The 21,921-nt window shown below is 41.0% G+C and overlaps 1 protein-coding gene across 1 annotated transcript in view; it reads right to left on the minus strand.

Annotated features, from left to right (window-relative positions):
* Positions 1–17,700, minus strand: part of LOC115288246 (membrane cofactor protein-like) — a 36,853-nt gene extending 19,153 nt beyond the window's left edge. Inside the window, exons 1-5 of the mRNA XM_029935373.1 lie at positions 17,360–17,700; positions 9,136–9,318; positions 8,714–8,816; positions 2,792–2,886; positions 994–1,188 (exon numbers count right to left, since the gene is read on the minus strand). Of these exons, the coding sequence (XP_029791233.1) occupies positions 994–1,188; positions 2,792–2,886; positions 8,714–8,816; positions 9,136–9,318; positions 17,360–17,480 (697 nt within the window). The 5' untranslated portion in view covers positions 17,481–17,700. The remainder of the gene's footprint in view (positions 1–993; positions 1,189–2,791; positions 2,887–8,713; positions 8,817–9,135; positions 9,319–17,359) is intronic.
* Between the last annotated feature and the right edge of the window lie 4,221 nt (positions 17,701–21,921).

Consider the following 21,921-nt stretch of genomic DNA (forward strand, 5'->3'; position numbering starts at 1 on the left):
CAGCCACCTTGGCCAACCAGCCGAATACTGATCTGTTTTCTATTCGAATAGAGCTTTTCCAGAATGTCATAATGAGCTTAATTTCTTCTTTTTTAGTTTCTTATGGTGGAAGCTTAGATCATGGGTTTGAAACTTTTCTTTTTCTAATAGAAGTATTTCAGGCTACAAATATTCCTACAAGCAATGCTTTTGCTGTATCCCACAAGTAGTGATATTTTGATATGTGGTGTTTTCATTTTTATTCAATTCTAAACACTTTCCAATCTTCCTTGTGACTTCTTTGACTCATGGGTTGGCCAGAAGTGTTTAATTTTCAAATATCTGGGGCTTTTAGAGATTATCTTTGATTTCTACATTTCATTCCATTGTGATCTGATATTATACTCTGAATGATTTCAATTAAAAACATCTTTTAACTATCATATTGCAGAGAATATGGTATTAGAAAATGTTCCATGTGTACTTGTGTGCCCAAACCGAGTAAATATTTTTCTGGTCCCTTTCTTCTAGTAGCCATCAAATCCCCTCCTGTGCCTCCTGCACTAGGTCACTCTCAGACCCTTTTACATTAATTTTGAAATCTGTCTTGTCTAGAGTTTTTTATTCTTGTTTGTGAGACAGTCTTTTACAACTTACTCTACCGCTTCCTATAGTCCCAACTCTCAAACATCTTGTAAGAGAAGATGAAACTGTAATTTTTAAGCCAGTGTGGTTTTTTTTTTGATGTTTCTAAGAAAAAAAATCCTAACGCATGCATCCACAGAGGAGTTCATGATGTGTAAATTAAGATGCTAAGAACATGTAGGGTAAGGGCTGGGGAACTCAATAAACAGAACTATTTTTGAATCACTTTGACCTGTATTAAATCAAATTAGAAACCAATTTAATTGGGGGAACGAGCCCATGGGGCCCTTTTGTTTATTTGTAGGTAAGTATCTACCACGTGTTTCCAAAATATTAACAGACGAAGGAGGAAGAAAATGGAAAGAATACCTTTACACACAGGAGGGCTACTACTCCAGTCGCCATTCCCAGTACAAACAAGTCTGTTCTCTCCAATAAGTGAATATGGATCTGGTCCAGTTGACTGATCACATCTGTAAGTTACCACTTCATTATATTCATATTCCTCCTTGCTAATGCTATATTTCCCATTTGCTATTTCTCCAGGTGGTTGACACAATATCTCTTAAAAAGTGGGGGAAAAAAAAAAGGACATGAAAGGCAAGAGAAAAGGAAAAAAGTGAAGATAACATTAGTGAAGTCCTATGAACTATCCTCAATAAATTCATTAACACATTATTTCTACAAGCTGGCTGTAGATCCAACATCCAATCACAAGAAAGAGTCTGTGAGAAAGACAGTAACCCAGATTCAAACCATTAATATAGACATGAACTTTTAGAATAAAACTCACTTTCTTAAATACATATATAATACATATATGGAATAGCTATGTTTACCTGGAAAACCATTCTAGGTTCTCATCATAAAAGATGCTGATGATTTAATGAGAATATGTGCTTGTGATTAAAAACAGAACTGAGTGCTAGTTGAGAAATGCTTTATAATTTATAAATACTCTTGACACTTGAACAACTTAGGGGTTAGGAGAACTGCACAGTTGAAACTGCTATCTTTTGATTTCCCCAAAACTTAACTACTAATAATCTGCTATTGACCAGAAGCCTTACCAAGAACATAAACAGTTGATTAACACATTATGTTTTATGTTATATGTATCATATACTGTGTTCTTATAATTAAACATGCTAGATAAAAGAAAATGTTATTAAGAAAACCATAAGGAAGAGAAAACACATTTACAGTACTGTACTGTGAAAAAACCACAAGTGGATCCACACAGTTGAAACCTGTGTTTTTCAAGAGTCAACTGTATAATCATTCATTAAATTGACAGTTCACCGTATCAAAATATTATTGTCTGCTTTCACTTTCATCCATATGAGTCTATGGTGAAATTATCCATGTACTACAAATTGTGTGATAACACCACAGACTGAACCCAGACATGTTCCTTTAAGCCAGATTTTGAAGAGATCTGCAAAAATGTAAAACAATGCCCCTATGCCATTTCTTTTGGAAAGTTCTGCTTTTTAAAATTTATTTATTTTTTAATGTTTACTTATGTTTGATGGAAAGACAGAGCGTAAGCAGGGGAGGGGCAGAGAGATATGGAGACAGAATCTGAAGCAGGCTCCAGGCTTCAAGCTGTCAGCACAGAGCCCAACACAGGGCTCAAACTGAGGAACCAGAAGTAAGATATGACCTGAGCCGAAGTTGGACGCTTAGCCAACTAATCCACCCAGGCACCCTGAAAATTCTGCTTTTTTAAAAAATTTGTTGGGGCGCCTGGGTGGCTCAGTCAGTTAAGTATCTGACTTCTGCTCAGGTCATGATCTCGCTGTTTGTGGGTTTGAGCCCCATATTGGGCTCTGTGCTGACAGCTCAGAGCCTGGAGCCTGCTTCAGATTCTGTGTCTCCTCTCTCTGCCCTTCCCCTGCTCATGCTCTGTCTCTCACAAATAAATAAACATTAAAAAAAATTGTTGCATATGTTAACATGCATTGACTTTACAGTCCTTAAAAGTGAATTAATAAAGTTATTTTAAAAACTTCTCAGTTTTAATTCCAATATAATGAATATCAATAGACATAACCCCCATAAGAAAAGCTCTTGGTGGTTTTGATTAATTAAAAGGCATAAAGGGATGCCTACAGCAAAATTTTAAGGACTAACCCTCTAAATTCTAAAGAAAGAATATACTTACTATTACATATGGGGGGATTATCACTCCACGCCACTGCATTATTGTCAATATTAGAAAGTTCACAATAAAGAACTTTTGCTCCAATTAATCGATAACTAGAAAAGAAAAGAAATTACTGGATTCTTCAGCATTTAACAAGATGTACATGACAATGAAAAAACATTTTACATGGCTGTTTTCCTATACTACAGTAGCTTGAGGAAGAAGTTCCTTAAGTGACATACAATGAGAAGGTTAACCATAGCCGTAGTTGAACTAAATAAAGAATTTCTGCACTGAAATATACATGGACCTAGAGCAAAGATTTCTTAATCAATCTGTCACACCTCTTTGCTATCTCCAGCAATCACACTACACATTCACTTCTATGCACCTGCCATTCTTCTCAGTAAGGACAACCATCAAGTAGAGCTGAGGCCCTAGAGGTTGCCTGGCTGGATCTGGGCCCCAGCTCCATGGCTTACTTTCTATCTGAGCTCAGGCAAGTCCCTTAATGTGTCTCTTGTTCGCCTTCCTCATCTGGGCAAACAGGATAATAGCATATACATCATGGAGCTGTTTTGAGGACTAGATGAGTTGCCATCCGGCACACAGCAAGTGTTAGGTGAGTTTTAGTTCTTACTAATGTTTAGATCGAAATATTTATCTGTTTTTATAAATGCTTCTTTATTTTGAGGCGGGGGAGGGGCAGAAATAGAGGGAGAGAGAGAAGCTCACAGACAGTGCAGAGCCCGATGTGGGGCTATATCCCACGGACCATGGGATCAAAGCCGAAACCAACAGCTGGCTGCTCAATGGACTGAGCCACCGAGTTGTCCCCACAGTATCTTTCTAAGGAATAGGGGCGTCTGGGTGGCTCAGTTGGTTAAGTGTCCGGCTTCGGCTCAGGTCATGACCTCGCGGTTCGTGGGTTCAAGCCCCACCATCGGGCTCTGTGCTGACAGCTAGCTTGGAGCCTGGAGCCTGTTTTGGATTCTGTGTCTCCCTCTCTCTCTCTGACCCTTCCCTGCTCACGCTGTCTCTCAAAGATAAATAAAAAACATTAAAAAAGAAGGAATAGCCCAGGAATATGCCTATTCATTATCTTCTCTGATGATTTTCACAGTACTCTCATCCCCTAACCTCTCATTGTAATGATCATGAATGATGATATTTATTTGGTACTGTTCATCTACTACTTTGCTTTGACATCTTCTTGTATGTATTTTGTTTCTCAATAAGGCTACAACTTCTCTGAGAAGAGAATAGGTCTTAACTTTTTAGTATCCCTTAAAGGGCCTAACAAGCTATCTCTAAATAACTATAGGCATGCATACCTCGTCTTATTGCATTTTTTAGGGCACTTGGCAGATACTGTATTTTTTTTCTTTTTTACAAACTGAAGGTCTGTGGCAACCTTACAACATGCAAGTCAATCAGCACATTTTCCCAACAGTGTTGGCTCACATTGTGTCTCCATATAAATAAACTATCTTTAAATTAATGTATGTACATTATTTTGTTTTGCTTTTATATAATGCTATTGCACATTTAATAGAATCCATTATGGTATAAACCTAACTTTTATATGCACTAGAAAACCAGATAATTAATTTCACTCACTTTTTTGAAATACTGGCTTTACTGAGGTGGTCTGGAACCAAACCCTCAACCTCTGATGTATGCCCATAGTGACACCAGGGCCCAACAGTTTTACTGACCAGGTTAAAAAACACAGTGAAACCGCCTGTTTTCGCTTCTACCTGAAGTTTCCCCCAAGGCTCAATCACTGATTCTCTATTATAATATATTAGGAGATTATTCTGGAATAATGACAAGGCGGTAAGCACCAGGAATCTGTCTCTGGATCTAGAGGTCAACTGCACTCTTAGGATCTATGGGCTGTAAATATTTTGGAACTAGAGAGTCTGCTTACAACTTCCCAGGAAATACATGGACAGGTAAACTGCACTGATTTCAGTCAATTTCATCTTAGCGAAGCCTCAGGTACCTTCCCTTCCCCCCCCTCCCCCAGCAGACAGCGGTGTTCTTGCAGCAGCTTAGAAGCAGTCTGAGGGATCCAGGGTGGGCACAAAGGACTCTGTCCTCCAAAGAGCAGGGATTTGTGCTCTTATCACTGAATTCTGCTTCTGATCACAGAGAAGTGGTGAGGTAGGCACTTACTGTTGTCACACCTGCCCCTAACTCTTATAAGCCCCCATCTACCTGTCTGAAGTGACTTCTAGGGGATTAAACATCCAGCGCCCACTGCTCCTTATTTCATTTTTCATTTTCCCCTCTCAGAAGCCAGACATTGAAGACTAGAACACTGAAGAACAAGTGCAGATGTGGGAAAAAATAAAAGTGAATGTGCATGCCCAGAAAGGCCAGGAAAAAACCAAAAGACAGAAAACCTAAAACAAAACCAAAATGAAATTTGGGAGTTGAAAAGTGTAATAACTACAGTGAAAAATTCACTGGGGATTTAAATGCAGATTTGAGCATGCAGAAAAGACCTTCAGTTTCCATATCAGGCTGATGCTCAGCATGGAAACAACCTACAAGAATAACATAAAAAGGCAAACCCTAGGGAGAGGGGAGACTCTAATCTCCAGAATTAGCATATTAGTAGATTCAAATATACAGCTCAACAAAAATTACAAGGTATACAAAAAAAGAGGAAAGTCTGGTCCATTTAAAGGAAAATATAAATTAACAGAAATTAATGGAACTAGACAAAAAATTTAAAATAACAGTCTTAAAGATGCTCAAAGAATTAAAGGAATAAATGTAGAAAGTCAAGAAAACAATGTGTGAACAAAATGGAAATATCTACTGGAGATAGAAAACCTAAAACAAGACCAAAATGAAATTCTGGAGTTGAAAAGCATAATAACTACAATGAAAAATTCACTAGGATTTAAATATAGATTTGAGCATGCAGAAGAAAGAATTGGTAAAGAGAGGGCAATGGAAATTATGGAGTCAGAGGAGCGGAAAGAGAAAAGATTGAAGAAAAGTAAACAACCACAGGTACTTTTGCGACACCAATATACTAGCCAACATATATGCTGTAAGACAATCAGAAGAAAATAGAAAGGGCACAGAGAATATTTGAAGAAATAATTGCTGGGAACTTTCTAATTTTTATGAAAGTTGTGAATATAAATATCTAATATGCTCAACAAACTCCAAATAAGATGAATGCAAAGAGACCCACACTAGGAAGCAAAAGGAACTTTCAAAAGACAAAGACCAAGAGAATCTTGAAAGCTGGGACAGAGAAATGAATCATTGCCTATGAAGGATCCTAAATAAGATTATCAACAGACATCAGGACTTAGAGGCCAGAAGACAGTGGACAGACTAAAACCTCAAGGGACTAAAAGGAGAAGAATTGGCAACCAAAATTCCTCTATCCAGCAAAACTGTCCTTCAAAAATTAGGGAGAAATTAAGAGTTCCCAAGAAAAGAAATCTGAGTGAGTTTGTGATCAACAGATTTCATTTGTAGGAAAGGTTCAAGGGAGTCTACAAGGTGAAATGAATGAACACTAAAAAGTAACTTGAAACATATGGATAAAGATCTCAATAAAGATAAATACCTGGGCAAAAGTATTATTATAACAATGGTTTGTAAGTAAAATTTTTGTTTTCTCTATGACTTAAGACACCAATCTTTTAGAAGAAAATTATTAGGGAAGAAGCTAGTATTACAATTATTAGTGTAGAGATCAGCATGGCATTAACAACCAAAAGGGGTGGGGATAAAGCTTTAAATGAGCAGTTTTTGTAATTTATAGAGGCTAACCTGGTATAAATTCAAACTGGAATGCTATGAGTGTAGGATGTTAACTGTAGTCCCCATGGTAACTATAAACAAATAGCTGTAGAAGATACACAAAAGGAAATGAGAGAGGAATTTAAATATTTCACTATGAAAATCAACTAAACAAAAAAAAAAACCCAGTAATATAGGAAGTGGGGAACATAAAAATGTCTAAGGCATATAGAAGAAAATAGCACAATTTCAGAAGTGTCTCCTTGCTAGTAATTACTTTAAAAGTAAATGGATTAAATTCTCCAATCAAAAGACAGAGATCAGCAGAATGTATAAGAACACATGGTCCAGCAGGACCTGAATGACTCATTTGAGCATCTGGCTCTTGATTTTGGCTCAGGTCATGATCTCACAGCTTGTGGGATCAAACTGTGTTGGACTGCACGCTGACAGCACATAGTCTGCTTAGGATTTTCTCTCTCCTTCTCTGACCCTCCCCCATTCACACTCTTACTCTCTCTCAAACTAAACCCAAAGCTAGCAGAAGGGAGTAAGTACTAAAGATTAGAGAGGAGATAAATAAAATAGAGGAGAAAAGCCCAAAGTTGGTTCTTTGTAAAAGTCAACTGAATCTACAAACCTTAGTTACATGGACTAAGAGAGAGAGAAGACTCAATTTTTTGAAATCAGAAATGAAAGTGGGAACATTACTCTCAATTCTACATAAATACAAAATATAATAAAAAGAGTTCTCTTAAAAATTTTGCACCAACAAATTGGATAGCCTAGATATAAAGGACAAATTCCTAGAAATACAAAGCCTACTGAAACTAAACAGTGAAGAAACAAAAAATATGACTACTTACTCACCTATAACTAGTAATGAGATTGAATCAGTAATGGAAATTCTCTCAATAAAGAAATACCCCCCAAATGATGGTTTCATGAGTGGAATCTACCAAAGTTGAAAAGCATAATAACTACAACGAAAAATTCATTAGGGACTTAAATATAGATTTGAGCATGCAGAAGAAAGAATTGGTGAAGAGAGGGCAATGGAAATTACAGAGTCGAAGGAGCAGAAAGAGAAAAGATTGAAGAAAACAACCAGAGGTACTTTTGCGACACCAATATGCTAGCCAACATGTTTGCTTTAAGACAATTGGAAGAAGAGAGCACTGAGAATATCTGAAGAAATAATGGCTGGGAACATCAGTTTGCAGATGATGTCATCCATCTATAGAAAACTCTAAAAATTCCACTAGAGCAAAACAAGCATTAGTAGCACTAATAAATGAAGTCAGCATAGTAGCAGGATAAAGGTCAACATAAAAAAAGCAGATGCATTTCCATATTGTATCCCATTTACCTTCTGAGTGAACATTTTTCTTAAATGCCCAATACCCCTAATATATACTATTGAAGGAACCCTTATAGAACAAAGGCTGTTACTCATTTAAAAAAATTTTTTTGTTTATTTATTTTTGAAGGAGAGAGAGAAAGAGTGCGAGTGTGGGGGAGGGACGGAGAGAGAGGGAGACCCAGAATCCGAAGCAGGTTCCAGGCTCTGAGATGTCAGCACAGAGCCTGATGTGGGGCTTGAACTCATGAGCCTTGAGATCATGACCTGAGCCAAAGTTGGACACTTAACAGACTGAGCCATCCAGATGCCTCAAAAGCTGTTATTCTTAAGTGCTCCATACCTTTTTATGAGATACTTAACCTTTGTAACAATCACAAAATTCTAACTAACAGACCTCAGTCAACATCAAGTTAACCAGGTGAATTTTGGTCTGGTCTCAAAACAAGAACATCTTCAGTTGGCAATTAGGTCTCATTTCTACAAGCAAAACTTCAACTGAGAATTGGCCATTTTAAATAGGGCGCACTTTGTCGCAGAAAATGAAGTCACCATTGTGAATGCTTACAATAGGTTTATAGTAAATATTATACAATTTTGCTTTTCTTCAATTTAAATCTCTTTCTACTAATTACACATCTTTTCAGTTTCCACAAAAAGCCCAAGACTTGTTAGATGCTAAATACAACTTATTACATGGGAAGAAAATGTAATCAACTTTATGGGAATGCTTAAGAAGAGAAGCAAAACAAAAATGGAATTAGGAATATTGATCTTATTACTCCAAGGAACAACTTACTTACCCCTCATTACAAGCATAGTGAACCTGTGATCCAAAGAGAAAACTTCCATTTATGCTGATTACATGGCCATTTATGGGATCTCCTGGATGTGTACATGATTTCTCTAAAAGAAAATTTTCAAATTTGTTGTTTCATGTCAAATCTCAAAATACTTAAAATGAAATCAAAATTCTGCATTGCTCACCTGAATTCATGAGAGTATTTTCTATTTTTGACTATTATAAGGCCACGCTTAAGATTCACACTTAGCCAGGTAACCAATTGCCAAGAGAAAGATTCCTTGGGTCTTTTTCAAAGACTGAAAAACTACATTGCTATGGAAAACCTACATTCACATGAGAAAACAATCACGCACTAGTGGAATATGCAATCTCAAATGTGTGAAATCTCTAGAGCAATAAAACAAAAATCTGTACACTTACTTGTACAAGCTTCCTGGAGAGGTGTCCATGTGTTATTAGGGTTACAAACAGAAGACATGGGAAGATAAGGTAAAATACGCTTGTATCCTGGGCGACACTGAAATTCAATTGTTTCCCCAGGACTATAACTATTTTTAAAAACGGTTGGCCTCATAGTGATGTAACGCGGAGGGTCACAGGCATCTAGGGATAAGAGAATGAGAACATGAAAATGAAGTGTTTTCTCTCTTTCACCAACCAGCGACTGTGGTCTCCCAGCAGGAAGGTAATACAGAATAAATTTTAAAAAATCCAAGATTCTAAATGATTCTTCCATTCCTTTACCCGTTTTAATAGTAGTAGAGGATGTGCCTTGCATATTTTAAATAAAAATAATATCCTACTATGTTTTGATTTGTTGGGGAATAGGATGAATTTTCTTTCAACAATAAGTTGAAGAAACAAAATACCGGTTTTCATCTGAATGATATATATAGATAAGCATCCTTCCCTACCTTTTTCTAAATTCATTTCAAGACTCACCTCTCCTCAGGGTGCCTGGATAGCTCAGTCAGTTAAGGGTCCGACTATTGGTTTCAGCTCAGGTCATGATCTCACGGTTTTGTGAGATCGGGCCCTTGAGCCTGTTTGGGATTCTCTCTCTGCCTCTCTCTTTCTCTCTCTCCGCTCCTCCCCAGCTCATGCTGTCTCTTTCAGAAATAAAATATATAGGTCTGAATACTCTTCTATAGCCGGAAACAAATTAATAATAACTTGTCACTTCAGGCTTAGTCTCTTCTCAGAAGGCAAATTCCTATAGGTCAGGGATCATATGTCTTTTTTCTCTATTACTGTACCCAATGGGTGCTTAAGAAATGCTATACTGGGGCACCTGACCGGCTCAGTCGGTTAAGCATCCAGGTTCGGCTCAGGTCATGATCTCGTGGTTTGTGGGTTCGAGCCCCACATCAGGCTTAGTACTGAAAGCTAGCTCAGAGACTGGAGCCTGTTTTCAGATTCTGTGTCTCCCTCTCTTTCTGACCCTCCTCTGCTCACGCTGTCTCTCTCTCTCTCAAAAATAATAAATAAAACATTAAAAAAAGAGAAATGCTATATACTAACAAGCAATTATTCCATAAGCATTACATATTTCATAGGTCAAAATAAATTTGCACTAAAGTCTTTCAAAACACAAGACTTCATTCCTTGTTTCATATTAGTGAACTGAGCATTTTATAAGTGAATAAATTCCATTTAAATATCAAAATTTACTACTCTGAATTACTTCCTTTAGAGTTTATTTATGTAATCTCTACACTTAATGTGGGACTCAAACTCATGACCCCAAAATCAAGAGTCACAGGCTCTTCTGACTGAGCCACCCAGGCATCACTCAAAATTGACTACTCTGAATAACACTACATGAATAATGCTTTGGAGGCATTATTTTAAGTATAATTTCATCTTCCTCCGGTGATCAACGGATCACGCATTCCTTCAGAATCTTCCTGAATGCAGCTGTCTGAACTGTTTATCCAGTATACACGGTGCTATGATACTGTTATGCTTTCAGAATTTTTAGGGGACATGGGGAGGGTTTTTTTTTTTCCTCCTTAGAATAGTGTCATTTCTACCTCAGCAATTCCTCTTCCCTTTTAATTAACTATGAGCTTGAAAAGCAAACAGATCTGTCAGAACAATTATGTAAAATCACATGATGGGACACATCCAGCAAAGCCCTAAAGGACTAAAACAACACAGAGGCCCCTCCTATAAGGATGAGGACCTAAGGAGAAAGGAGATAGATCTACTTTGATCCCTGAGGAAACTTTTCCTTCTTACTCCCTGGATCTCAGTCTTAACTCAGATTGAGAGACTAGTCAAGAAAACTCTATTCAAGTTAAATATTACTCTCTTTTCACACCATATTCTCAATTCTAAAACTGTATCTATAAACACCGTCCAACATTTCCTTTACATCACGTCCTTAAATCCACTTACTGGCAGTATGTTTTCCACATTTCCACTATGCTGACCAAGATATGTGAATCATATGGCCCAAATCAGAACAAAAGCAAAAAGCAAACAAAAAGTCATGGCAATTAAAAGCATTAAAAAGAGGATTAAAATAAAAGAGTTGAATTTTATTAATAACATTATATTTACATTAAAATGAATACCCTGAGTTATTTTACAATAGGGGGGAAAAAGCTAGAAATGTTAATATAATTCCATTCAAGATACAGACACACAATGTCATTAGAAATCCTAGAACCCCCAAGAAATAAATCAAGTAATAGCATTCCTCTGGTTAAATTATGCCGGTATTCCTTGCATTCCTTTTATGCATTCCATTTCAGTAACTACCTTGAAAGCAGATTAGGATTTTAGAATTCCAAATATGACTTTCATATATAGTGATCTGTATGGAAAAAGAAATGTCCATTGGATGGCTTATCCATTCAACTGATTTGAAGTATTTCTTCCTCCTAACATGTATAATTATAAGACATGCTTTGAAAAAAAGTGCAAAGCTTACAACTTGGTCTGCAGGCTTTATATGCTATAATAATCAAGGCCAATATTACACTGTTTTACAATAAAGATTCTTCTCTTGCTCAGAACACTGATTTTTTTTTTAACCCTCTGGCTACCCATCCCCCTCTGCTTGATTGGATAATGCGATATTCTCAATGGCTCACTCCAGGAATTCTCGTTACTTCATTTTGCAGGTCCCTCAGGATGAGTGTGTATAGACCCACGACATTATTACTTCTGAGAGGAGCTGCCTCCCACGTCCTGGTCCCCATCCTCCATCTCTAGCCAGAGGGCCAAATGTATATATTCAATGGCCTCCCCACATGCTCCACTTGGAAACGTTACGCTCTCTCCAATAATATTTTGAAGCCAAAGTGTGGTCTCTTGATTCTTTTCATACTTACACATGCCCAGCAAACAAAATAGATGGGTTTTTAAATATTCAAATTCAATTTCAAGGAGTGTTATTAGTTTCCAGGTGTACAATATAGTGATTCAACAATTCTATATATTACTCTGTGATCACGATAAACGTACTCTTTATCCCTTCCACCGATTTCATCTCCCACCCACCTTCCCTCTAATAACCACCAGTTTCTTCTCTATATTTAAGAGTCTGTTTTTTTAGTTTATCTCTTTTTTCTTTGTTCATTCGTTTTGTTCCTTGTTTCATTACATGAGTGAAATCATAGGGTATTTGTCTTTCTCTCACTGACTTATTTCACTTAGCATTATACCCTCTTGCTGCAAATGGCAAGATTCCATTCTTTTTCATGACTAAGTAATAGTCCATTGTGTGTGTGTGTGTGTGTGTGTGTGTGTGTGTGTGTGTGTGTGTATACACGACATGTTCTTTATCCATTCATCTAGCAACTCACCCTTGGGTTATTTCCATGTTTTGGCTATTGTAAGTAATGCTGCCATTAATGGATGTAGTGGAATCAGTAGATATACAGTAATTCTATTTCTAATGTTCTCAGTATGTTTTCCACAGTAGCTGCACCAGTTTGAATTCCTACCAGGAGTGGATGAGGAGGACTTTTTACCCACAACTTTGTGTTTTTGATATTGGCTATTCTGACAAGTATGAGTGATATCTCATTGTGACTTTGATTTGCATTTCCCTAATTACTGGTGATGTTGAGCACCTTTTCATATGTCTCTTGACCATCTGTCTGTCTTCTTATAGAAATGCCTGCTCATGCCTTCTATTTTTAATTAGAGTTGGGGTTTTTTCTTTGGGGTAAATATAGATGGTCTTCAGAACGGAAATGCTTGTTCTATCTCTCTTATTCTGCCTTTCGGTTGAGTTCAAGTCACCATCATTTCTTCTCTACATTGCTACTAGCATTTCTGAATAGGCCTCCTTACCTATCACACCACCTTTCAGCCAGGCAGCCTGCTTCCACCACCAACACTGCTTCCCACTGCACTCCCCTGAAACCCTCCCACACTTACACCAGCACAGTCTACAAGGTGGTCCTCAAAAAATGATCTTTTACTGGGTCTAAAGAAATTAAAGTAACCTTGGTTTAGATTTGCAATGTGCCAAGTCAAACAAAAGGACTCAAGGAACGGTAAGAGGACGGATACTAAATCATATCTGATTTTTAATGGTGGTCATTGTTCATTCCTGACTATCCTATTGCTTTTCACATTGATGTGCTCTGTGCTCTCGTCCTCTGCCTTTCTCTTCCCTTAGTGTCCTCCTGCTGCCACACCAGGGTGGCTCCACAGTCCATGAATGCCCTGAGCCCTGTCACATCTTTAAGTCTCTGATCACACTGTTCCCTCTGCTCTGAATCCCCTTCCTACCTGCTCAGCTGCAAGTCCTGCTCAACTCTTGTCTTCTCACACTGAATCCACTCAACAGTTCCTCCAGCGAGCATTTTCCGCTTCCCCCGGGGGGCAGAGCCCTGTCTCCTTCTCTTGGACGGTCCTCTGCATGGACCTCTCAAGTCACTATCACATGCTTTTGTGTTTAATAGTTCCCAGGGCTGACGCCATTCAGCCATGCAGCCATAACACCAAGCACGCTATGTCACTCAGAGTAGCGAGGCAAGACGGTGGCACTCAGGACCACTGCTGCCAAACAGAGCACGATGGGAAAGACTCTGCTCTCAGGCATCCAACCCTGAAACGAACCAGCTTTAAGCTGTAAGCCCTGGAGAAAGATCTGGCCACGTCATTTCTTCTGTTGCCTACCTCCCAGTGTCTGTTCCCTAGCAACTGACCAGATAGGGACTGTTCCCTGGGTTTTTTAATAATGTGGAGTAAGGAAACTAAGTACCATGTACACATGTATGAATCTCAGCTTCTTTAATTAGAAGGAAAGAAAAGACCTAAAGACACCCCCCACAACAGGAGACAGTGGGTTATATATATATTTTTTAAAAAGGCAGACCCCTTGGGAAAAATGAGTCTAGTCCAGAAACTGGACAAATGTCCCTTCTGCCATCTCGTGCAGCGGGCAACTGACTACCTCTGAGGTGGCAGGCCTCCGGGCACAACGCTGTCTGCCTACACACCTTCTTGTGAGGGTGTGAGATGCCTCAAACCTGAACTGTGTACTCATGTCCCACTGTTTCCCTGCCCAACATAATGAGGGCTCATGTGTACTTTCCCTAATTTCTTATCTGGCCTGATTTTACCTTTTTTAAAAAATTTTTTTAATCTTTATTTTTAAGAAAGAAAGACAGAGACAGAGTGCAAGCAGGGTAGGAACAGAGGGAGAGAAGGAGCCATAGAATCCAAAGCAGCAGAGCTGTCAGCCCGGAGCCTGGCACAGGGATCAAACTCACGACTCTTGAGATCCTGACCTGAGCCCAAGTGGGATGCTGAACCGACTAAGCCACCCAAACGCCCCATGATTTTACCTTTGAACCTTAAACTTGGCCTTGATTTTCCTCTTTTTCATTTCTAAGTTTTATTCCCTTCCATGTTGTACCCCATTCATTTCATTTGTTCTCTTTCCTCTCTTCCAAATAACATTCAGAGTCTCCTTCCACTTTCAGGTCTAAGGCTAATCTAACCTTGATCCTTTTTAAAAATTTCTTTTTGTTTTCTTATTACCACCACTGGCCCCTCTCCACTCTACTCCCCACACACAGAAATGAACTGTTCGATGACCAGCAACCAGCAAGACTAGAGTATTGTGAGCCCTGCAGACCCTCCATCAACAGTGGAAGACAGTCCCTCTGACAGCTGCCCCTGCCTTAGCTTAGGCGCCACACGCAGGCCATCCTAAGCATGATTCTTTACAGAACCTTCCTCCTGTACTGTCAGCCTTGCCTGAACATTTTATTTCCTTTTCTAGTATTTAATGGTTATGCAAGAACGTCGATACTCAGGCAAAAAATGGACATCTGAAACCACAAGTGAGACAAGCCAGAGGAACTCTCTGCATTCTAGTGGGGAGAGCAGGAAACACAGTTTGGCCAGAGTGACTCCCAGTCCCGGGGGTATTGGCGATGGCGTGTGTGGGTCTACCTGAGATAGGGTGGTCAGAGAGGGGCCTTCCGAGGGGATAACATCTTAACTGAGTGTGAAGAACCCTAAGGAGCTGTACATACAAGGGGCTGGGGGACGATGCTCCAAGTCTAAGGGAACAGCAAGGAGATCAGAAGCCCCACAGTGGCAGAGTTTAGCCCCTGTCATGAGGAAAATGTCCCCTGCCTCCAGTTGTCAAATGCTGTCAGAGAATCAAGCTCCTGTCCTCCACAGCACTGGTTCGAACACAGTTATTAGTAGTGTGCTTGGTGTCCTCCACTCCCAATACATTTTACCAACCGTTTCTTGACTGTCACTATGTGCATGGCACTGGGGGTCTCAGAGTGAGTCCAATAGTCTCTGCTTGGTGTGAGTGCAAGCAGATCAATAGTGAAATTAGGATCATGAAAATGGGGCAATTTTGTTACTGCTCATCAGTGTATCCTGAGGACTGCCAGAGAACCTGGCACACAGAAGGCAAACATCTGCTGGATGAATGCCCCTAAGGAAAGAATGCAGCATACATACTGTATACCTAATAGGATCCTAGAAATACTTGGGCAGAGAAACACAGGTGCAGATACGGACAGAATGAAATATGCCAAAGTATTGAAAATGGTTGTCGCGTAAATATTAAGTGTTATACAACATGCATTCTTTTTTAATTTTTTAATTTTTATTTTTTAAGATTTATCCATTTTTGAGAGAGAGAGCACGAGTAGGGGAGGGGCAGAGAGAGGGAGGCACAGAATCCAAAGCAGGTTACAGGCTCTGAGCTGTCTACACAGAGCCTGTCACAGGGCTTGAACCCAGGAGCAGTGAGATCATGACCTGAGCCAAAGGTGGACACTTAACTGACTGAGCCACTAAGGCGCCCCCAAGCATTCTTTATTAGCATGCACACACACACACTCATATATATTATAAGCACTAATCCTTATTCAGTGAAACACTAAACAAATTTAACGGATGGGCCTTCAGCTTCTATCAACAGGTGCAAAAGAAAACCACACCGACATTATTTATCATGTAGTTCTTAGGATACTCATTTGTCAGTAAGCTACCAAATCTTTTTCATGATTAATTCAGTGAGCATCTGGAAGGTTCAGTGGGTTCAGCCTCGCCTCCTGATTTTAACTCAGGTCATGATCTCATGGTTTGGTGAACTGGAGCCCTGCATCTGGCTCTGCAGAGCGGGGAGCCTGCGTGGGATTCTCTTTCCTTCTCTCTCTGCTCTTCTCCTGCTCGAGAGCACGTGCTCGCTCTCTCGCTCTCTCTCTCTCTCTGTATAAATAAATAAAAAAGAATAATTCCGAATTCCCCTCAAATATGACCCACCCTAATGAAAAGAAGGAAATTAATGCCAAAAAGCCATTAGGTAATGTAATTGGGTAATGTCTCTCGGATAGGAACAGGAAGATGATTCTAAGTCCAAAAAAAAAAAAAAAAAGAAAAAAAATACCCTGAAAAAGGAACAGCCTGCCAACCAACACCAATCTTGGACAGCAAGAAGACTGTTACAAAAGGCAAGGTGTGGCCTTTCCAAACCCTCTAAGCTCCGGGACCCACACCATTTTTGCACTCAGAGAGGCTCTTAGCCAGGCTTGCAGACACAGAGGGCATTCCCACGCCCTCCCCACATAAACCAAGCAGCGAACTTTCTTCCCTTCCCTCCCCCGCCGCCCCCAAAACCATACCCTACACTCGTGTGGAGTGTGACCTAGCCACTTCCTAAAGCACACACTCGGTAACACCCATCCTGGGGGTCCTCAGTGCCTCAGGACACAACTACACCCCGGCACAAACTACACTCCTCTTCGCAAGGCGTCACCCGTCCAAGAAACACAGGGCAAATCTCCCAACAAGCACAGGGAGAATCCTAGCAACAGGTGCACGCACAGAGCAGAGAGACCAAACCGCCCCCTTAACTCTAGGTCCGCAAGCGCTCAAGCCCGGAAGTACACTGCAAGCAGTCGCTGGGGTCACAGATCCGCCCTGGGAAAGCACCCGCCGCACCCTTTGCCCCCTAGCCTCGCTCCAATGCATCACAAGTCTTCACCTTCGGCACCCCAGGATCGCCACCCTATAGGTGCCCGCAAAGGACGACCAGGGACGCCCCCGACCACCAAAGAAAGCTCCGGGGCCCTGGGTCGAGTCGGCCGGCTCACAGACCCGCTAGGGCTCGGCCCCTGAGCGCACACCCTCTCCAGGCTCTTACCAGAAGGCATGGGTAGCAGTAGCCCTGGGACCACCAAAAGGATTACAAAGCAGCACCATGAAGAAGAGCGCCCCCCGGGTCGGCCGGGACCTGTGGGCCACAGCAAGCAGGGCGCCGTCATCTTTCGGGGGACCAGCGGGAACGGCAGAGTTTGCCGGGGTAAGTAAGACCTTCCAGAGTTCCCTACCCAGACGTAACAATCACCCCGGTACCAAGGTGTCAGGCGCCCAGGCGCGGGGGGCGTGGCCTGGGCGGGACTGCGGCGGAAGTAACTGAACTTCCTGGAGTGGGCGGGGCCAGCCGGACACTGGAAGCCGGCCCCGGGTGGGGAGCCCGTTAGCCTCCTGGGGCCCGGACGTCGGCCTGCCGCTGTCACGCCGCCGGGTGGGCGGGCGGTTGAGTCCTCTACCACCCGCGCCCTGCGGCCTTGCGCGACCCCGTCTCCGCGCCTACGCGAGGCCCCCGGTTGCTTGCGGGACTCGGCTGGCTCACCGCCGGATCAGGAAGGGTGGAAAGGAAAGGAGCGCTGGCGGGGTCATCTTTGTCCCTTTTCCGGAGAGGAGCGCCGCTTTGAGGGAAAAGCGCCTCGCCCTGAAAATACAAACCCAAAGCCCAGCCAGCGGGTCGTCGTGGGGCCAGCACCCCTCGGGGCTCCAGTTGTGTCCTAAGGCACTGGGGACTGCCCGGACCCCCCTGGGCCCTTGTTTCAAGAGTTGGCAGTAATCGGACATATTTAGGGACAATACTTGTGATTTCCGGGGCTCAGCATCTGCTCTTGGATCTTTACAAGGCCTGCTAGATTTCAGACTCTCAAAGGTTTGGCCACTGCAGTCCCATTCCCTAAAGTAAAGGAAGGGAGATGAATTATTAAACGACACCGGGCCATTAGCATATTGGCGCTCACCTCTCTGGGGCCCTTGCCCTTGAGCAACTAGATGTTTTATTGAAGAGGAAAGAACATGCATGAAAAAGGTAAGGACAAGGGAGCATTAATTGCCAATCTCCTGGAAATACTTAAAGCCATTATTGTTGGGATGCTGGAATTGATAGGAGGTAGAGCTTTTCTGGTAAAACAGCCTCTCAGTGAAAAGGCAAGTGGAAAATTAAAATGAGCCAGATCTATTTGTAGAGTTGTGATTAAACCTGGATGACTAGTAGGAGGAAAAGTAACATGACCTGTGTTAAAAGAGTTCACAAAAGGAGGTGACGTTTTCTTCCGATTAGCTGGCAAAGGATTAACGTCAGCCAGTGTGAGTAAATGTATCAGGGGACCGACACCCTCAAACTTTTGGCTTTTAATTTAACTTGTCCGTATATTAAGTTTTCAAATGGACATGACTTTTAAACCACTAGTTCTTCCATTTAGGGTTCATGCCAAAGAAATCATCAGATATGAGACCAAAATGTATGATTTTGGAAAATAAAAATAAATCCTAAGTGTCTAGCAAAAGTATAAGGCATTTTTGATAGGTGACTTTGTGGTATGAATGTCTATGCAGCAAGCAGTTAAAAATCCACACCAGAAACAATGCAACATCTTTGTAAGTTAAAAAAAAAAATCCAAATAAGTATTTGACTTTTGGCATTCTCTTAGAGAAATTAGTTGAAAATATTCCAGAATTCACTAATGGTGATAGTGATAAGGGAGTATGAGGCAGGTGAGGGCAAAACACTAAGGAGCACCACGCTCCCCACTCCAGGTGGGACATGTGTGATCTTCCTTGGACACTTCAGCTACCCCAAAACAAGAAAGGACAGAAACCGAATGGTTAAACTGGTAAGAGTCTCCACCAGTTTCCCAGAAAAAAGTCAATCCATCAACAGCCTAAAATTTGGGAACTCCCTACTCTCTCAATCTTAATGCCTTGCTAGAGTGATAAACAACCTTAGGTTGAAGATAGCTAGGCCTCCAGTAAGTCTTTAGCAAACTCCCTCTTGGCCTTAAATCCCCAGACTCCATAAAGCAGCCACCCCCACACTTAGAGTGCAGCTCTTCCTGTCTCTGGGGTCCTGTCCCCATGCTTTAATAAAATCACCGTATTGCACCAAAGGTGTCTTCAAAAGTCCTTTCTTGGCCCTTGGCTCTGGACCCCACGAACCCCCCCCTGCCATCACCCCAAAACTTCATCAGTAGGATTATGGAGATATCATTTTCATTGTGCTTCTCAGTTTTCAATAATGCCCCTGTGCTACACTTGGAATCGGATGACAAAAAAATTAAGTCCAACTTCTACAGCAACTGCTCTTTTTGTTGATACAATCACTCAGAGTTAAGTTACAACAGAATGGTGAGGAAATGTAAGCTTTCTGTATTACCTTCAAATGCATCTTCTGGAATTATAAGACGCTATATATATTTAAAGAATTCCATAGCAGAGATGTACTAAAAACTTTGTGGGTTCAGCAAACCATAGGATTTCCCTTTCTCCATAAGGAAACAATGCTCTGATCCTTGGCACTGCATATAAAACATATGTGAAGTGGTATATAAAATAAATGCCTTAGTATCTTAAATTGTAGAATCTGGATATTCCATGTTGACACTGACTTGAAGGAAGCCTAGTTAAGGATGCAGTGAGCGGGAATTATTTCTGTGAATTCTTACAGTTGCAAAGAGTGATAAAACAGAAGTGTTTTATGGATCAATGTTGATATTTATGTGTAAGAAAAGAAATTTATGTATTTTCTCTGTAACCATCTGTATAAAATGATATATGTCAGTTACATCTCAATAAGATGAAAACATTTTCTATCTCTAGTCTTAGAAGTAAGGTTTTTTGAGTTTTTTTTTTTTTAATATGAGTAAATTAAAGGTTCAGAAAATATGGCTGGGATTTTGTTTCTTAGTTACCAGTGCTAGATTAGATTCAGGAATTGAGCTTGCACTGGAACTTTCCTTCTATCAGTAGAATCTATCCCTCAATATAATTGAGTACTTTTCACATTGATTGACTCATTTTCAAATGACCCAATTAAGGTTCCATTTGAAAGGTTCTGAGCCCCGTTCCCTCTCCTTCTGGACATGCTCCACGAGACACAGATCAGAGCTTTCTTGCTGTGGCTCCAGCACTCAGGCAGTTCTAGGTCTGTTGTGGGTGCAGAGTAAATACGTGGATTTGTGTACTGTACACACTGAATGAAGTAAATGGGTGTTGCTGTCATGTGCCTCAGCATGTCTGCCAATTCTCCCCCGGCATGGATTTACCAGATGCTGGGAAAGTACAGAGAGATCTTGTTTGGACAATTTTAGATAGCAGGAGCAAAGTGGGCTTTGCCTCTGAAAGAAATGAGCTACAGCGGCCTGCACAGAAAACGTCCTGTATCAGACAGTGCAAGCTGTGTTAGAAAGTGGCGCAACTGTCTGTCCCTTAGCCTTGAGATCATTTTAGTGACTTAGTTCAAAAGGACAGTGTCCACAGTGAACTCCTTGAAGCCCTGACGGGAATGGAATTCAAGAGTCCAGGCTTTGAGTGAAGTAGGGGGAGAGGGGAAACTTGTGATTTCTGCAACTCCCCCTGAAGATTTTGTCAGACTGCGACCCTGAATAAGAGGAGAGCCTGGAGAATATGCCTGTGTGTGGCCCAGGTTCTGAGCTCCTGCTAGATCTCCTTTACGACTGTATGAATGCCGGCAGAGTGGAGGTACGTGTGTGAGGATGTCACTGAACAGAGGTCACTTCTGGAAGATAAATCGTGATGGTGGATGATTCCTGGCCCAAATGGGTGTGTTTCCATCATGCTTATCAGAGGTGGGGGGAGCAGCATGAATGGGCCTGTGAGTGCTCCCAGAAAAGGCTTCCACTGTCATGGTGAATTCCACACTAGGTGTTTGTGAAAATCTGACAGACATGGCTAAACAGAGGGTGGTTAAGCCATCTTTTTGATGTTGGCCCTGGGAGCGGTGCCACCTCTGTTTGTACCTGCTAAGCACCTGCCAGCCAGCTGACCTTCTGACTTGGCTGTTACCAGCAAGAGGATTCCTGTGGGGAGCAGTTACCTGCCCAGGGATTGTGAAGGCAGGAAGTACAGAAAAGAAGGCATTGCTTAGAAGGAACACACATTCATTTTGTTTACTCGTGGCTTTTGAGGCTTTAAAAAGTACACACCAGGGACATATGAGAGGACAGCCTACTAAGCTTCTGACTCAATTATCAGCTCACGTCAGGATCTCATGGTTCCTAGGATCAAGCCCTGCATCAGGCTCTGCACTGACAGCATAGGAATTCTCTCTCTCTCTCAATAATAAATAAACAAACATTAAAAAAATAAAAAGTACAAACCATATTCCGGAATAGATTTAGAAAGGAAAAAATTTTTTATTCCTTTTTCGTGATAATGGTGGAGACAGAACATTTTATTTGAATGTCATAGACTTTAACTTACACCTCACACTTCCATGTACACATAAGGCAAAGAAGAAAAAAAGAATGTTAGCCCTAGGAATAACTTTGGAGACCAGTTGGACTAGTCTCTGCTTTACAGATGAAAAATGTAAGGCCAGAGGTGAATAGAATTGCTCAATAATACAAATAAAGTTAGACAATACAACATTTTACCCATAGT

This window comes from Suricata suricatta, chromosome 3, assembly GCF_006229205.1.
Source record: "Suricata suricatta isolate VVHF042 chromosome 3, meerkat_22Aug2017_6uvM2_HiC, whole genome shotgun sequence".
NCBI lineage: Eukaryota > Metazoa > Chordata > Mammalia > Carnivora > Herpestidae > Suricata > Suricata suricatta.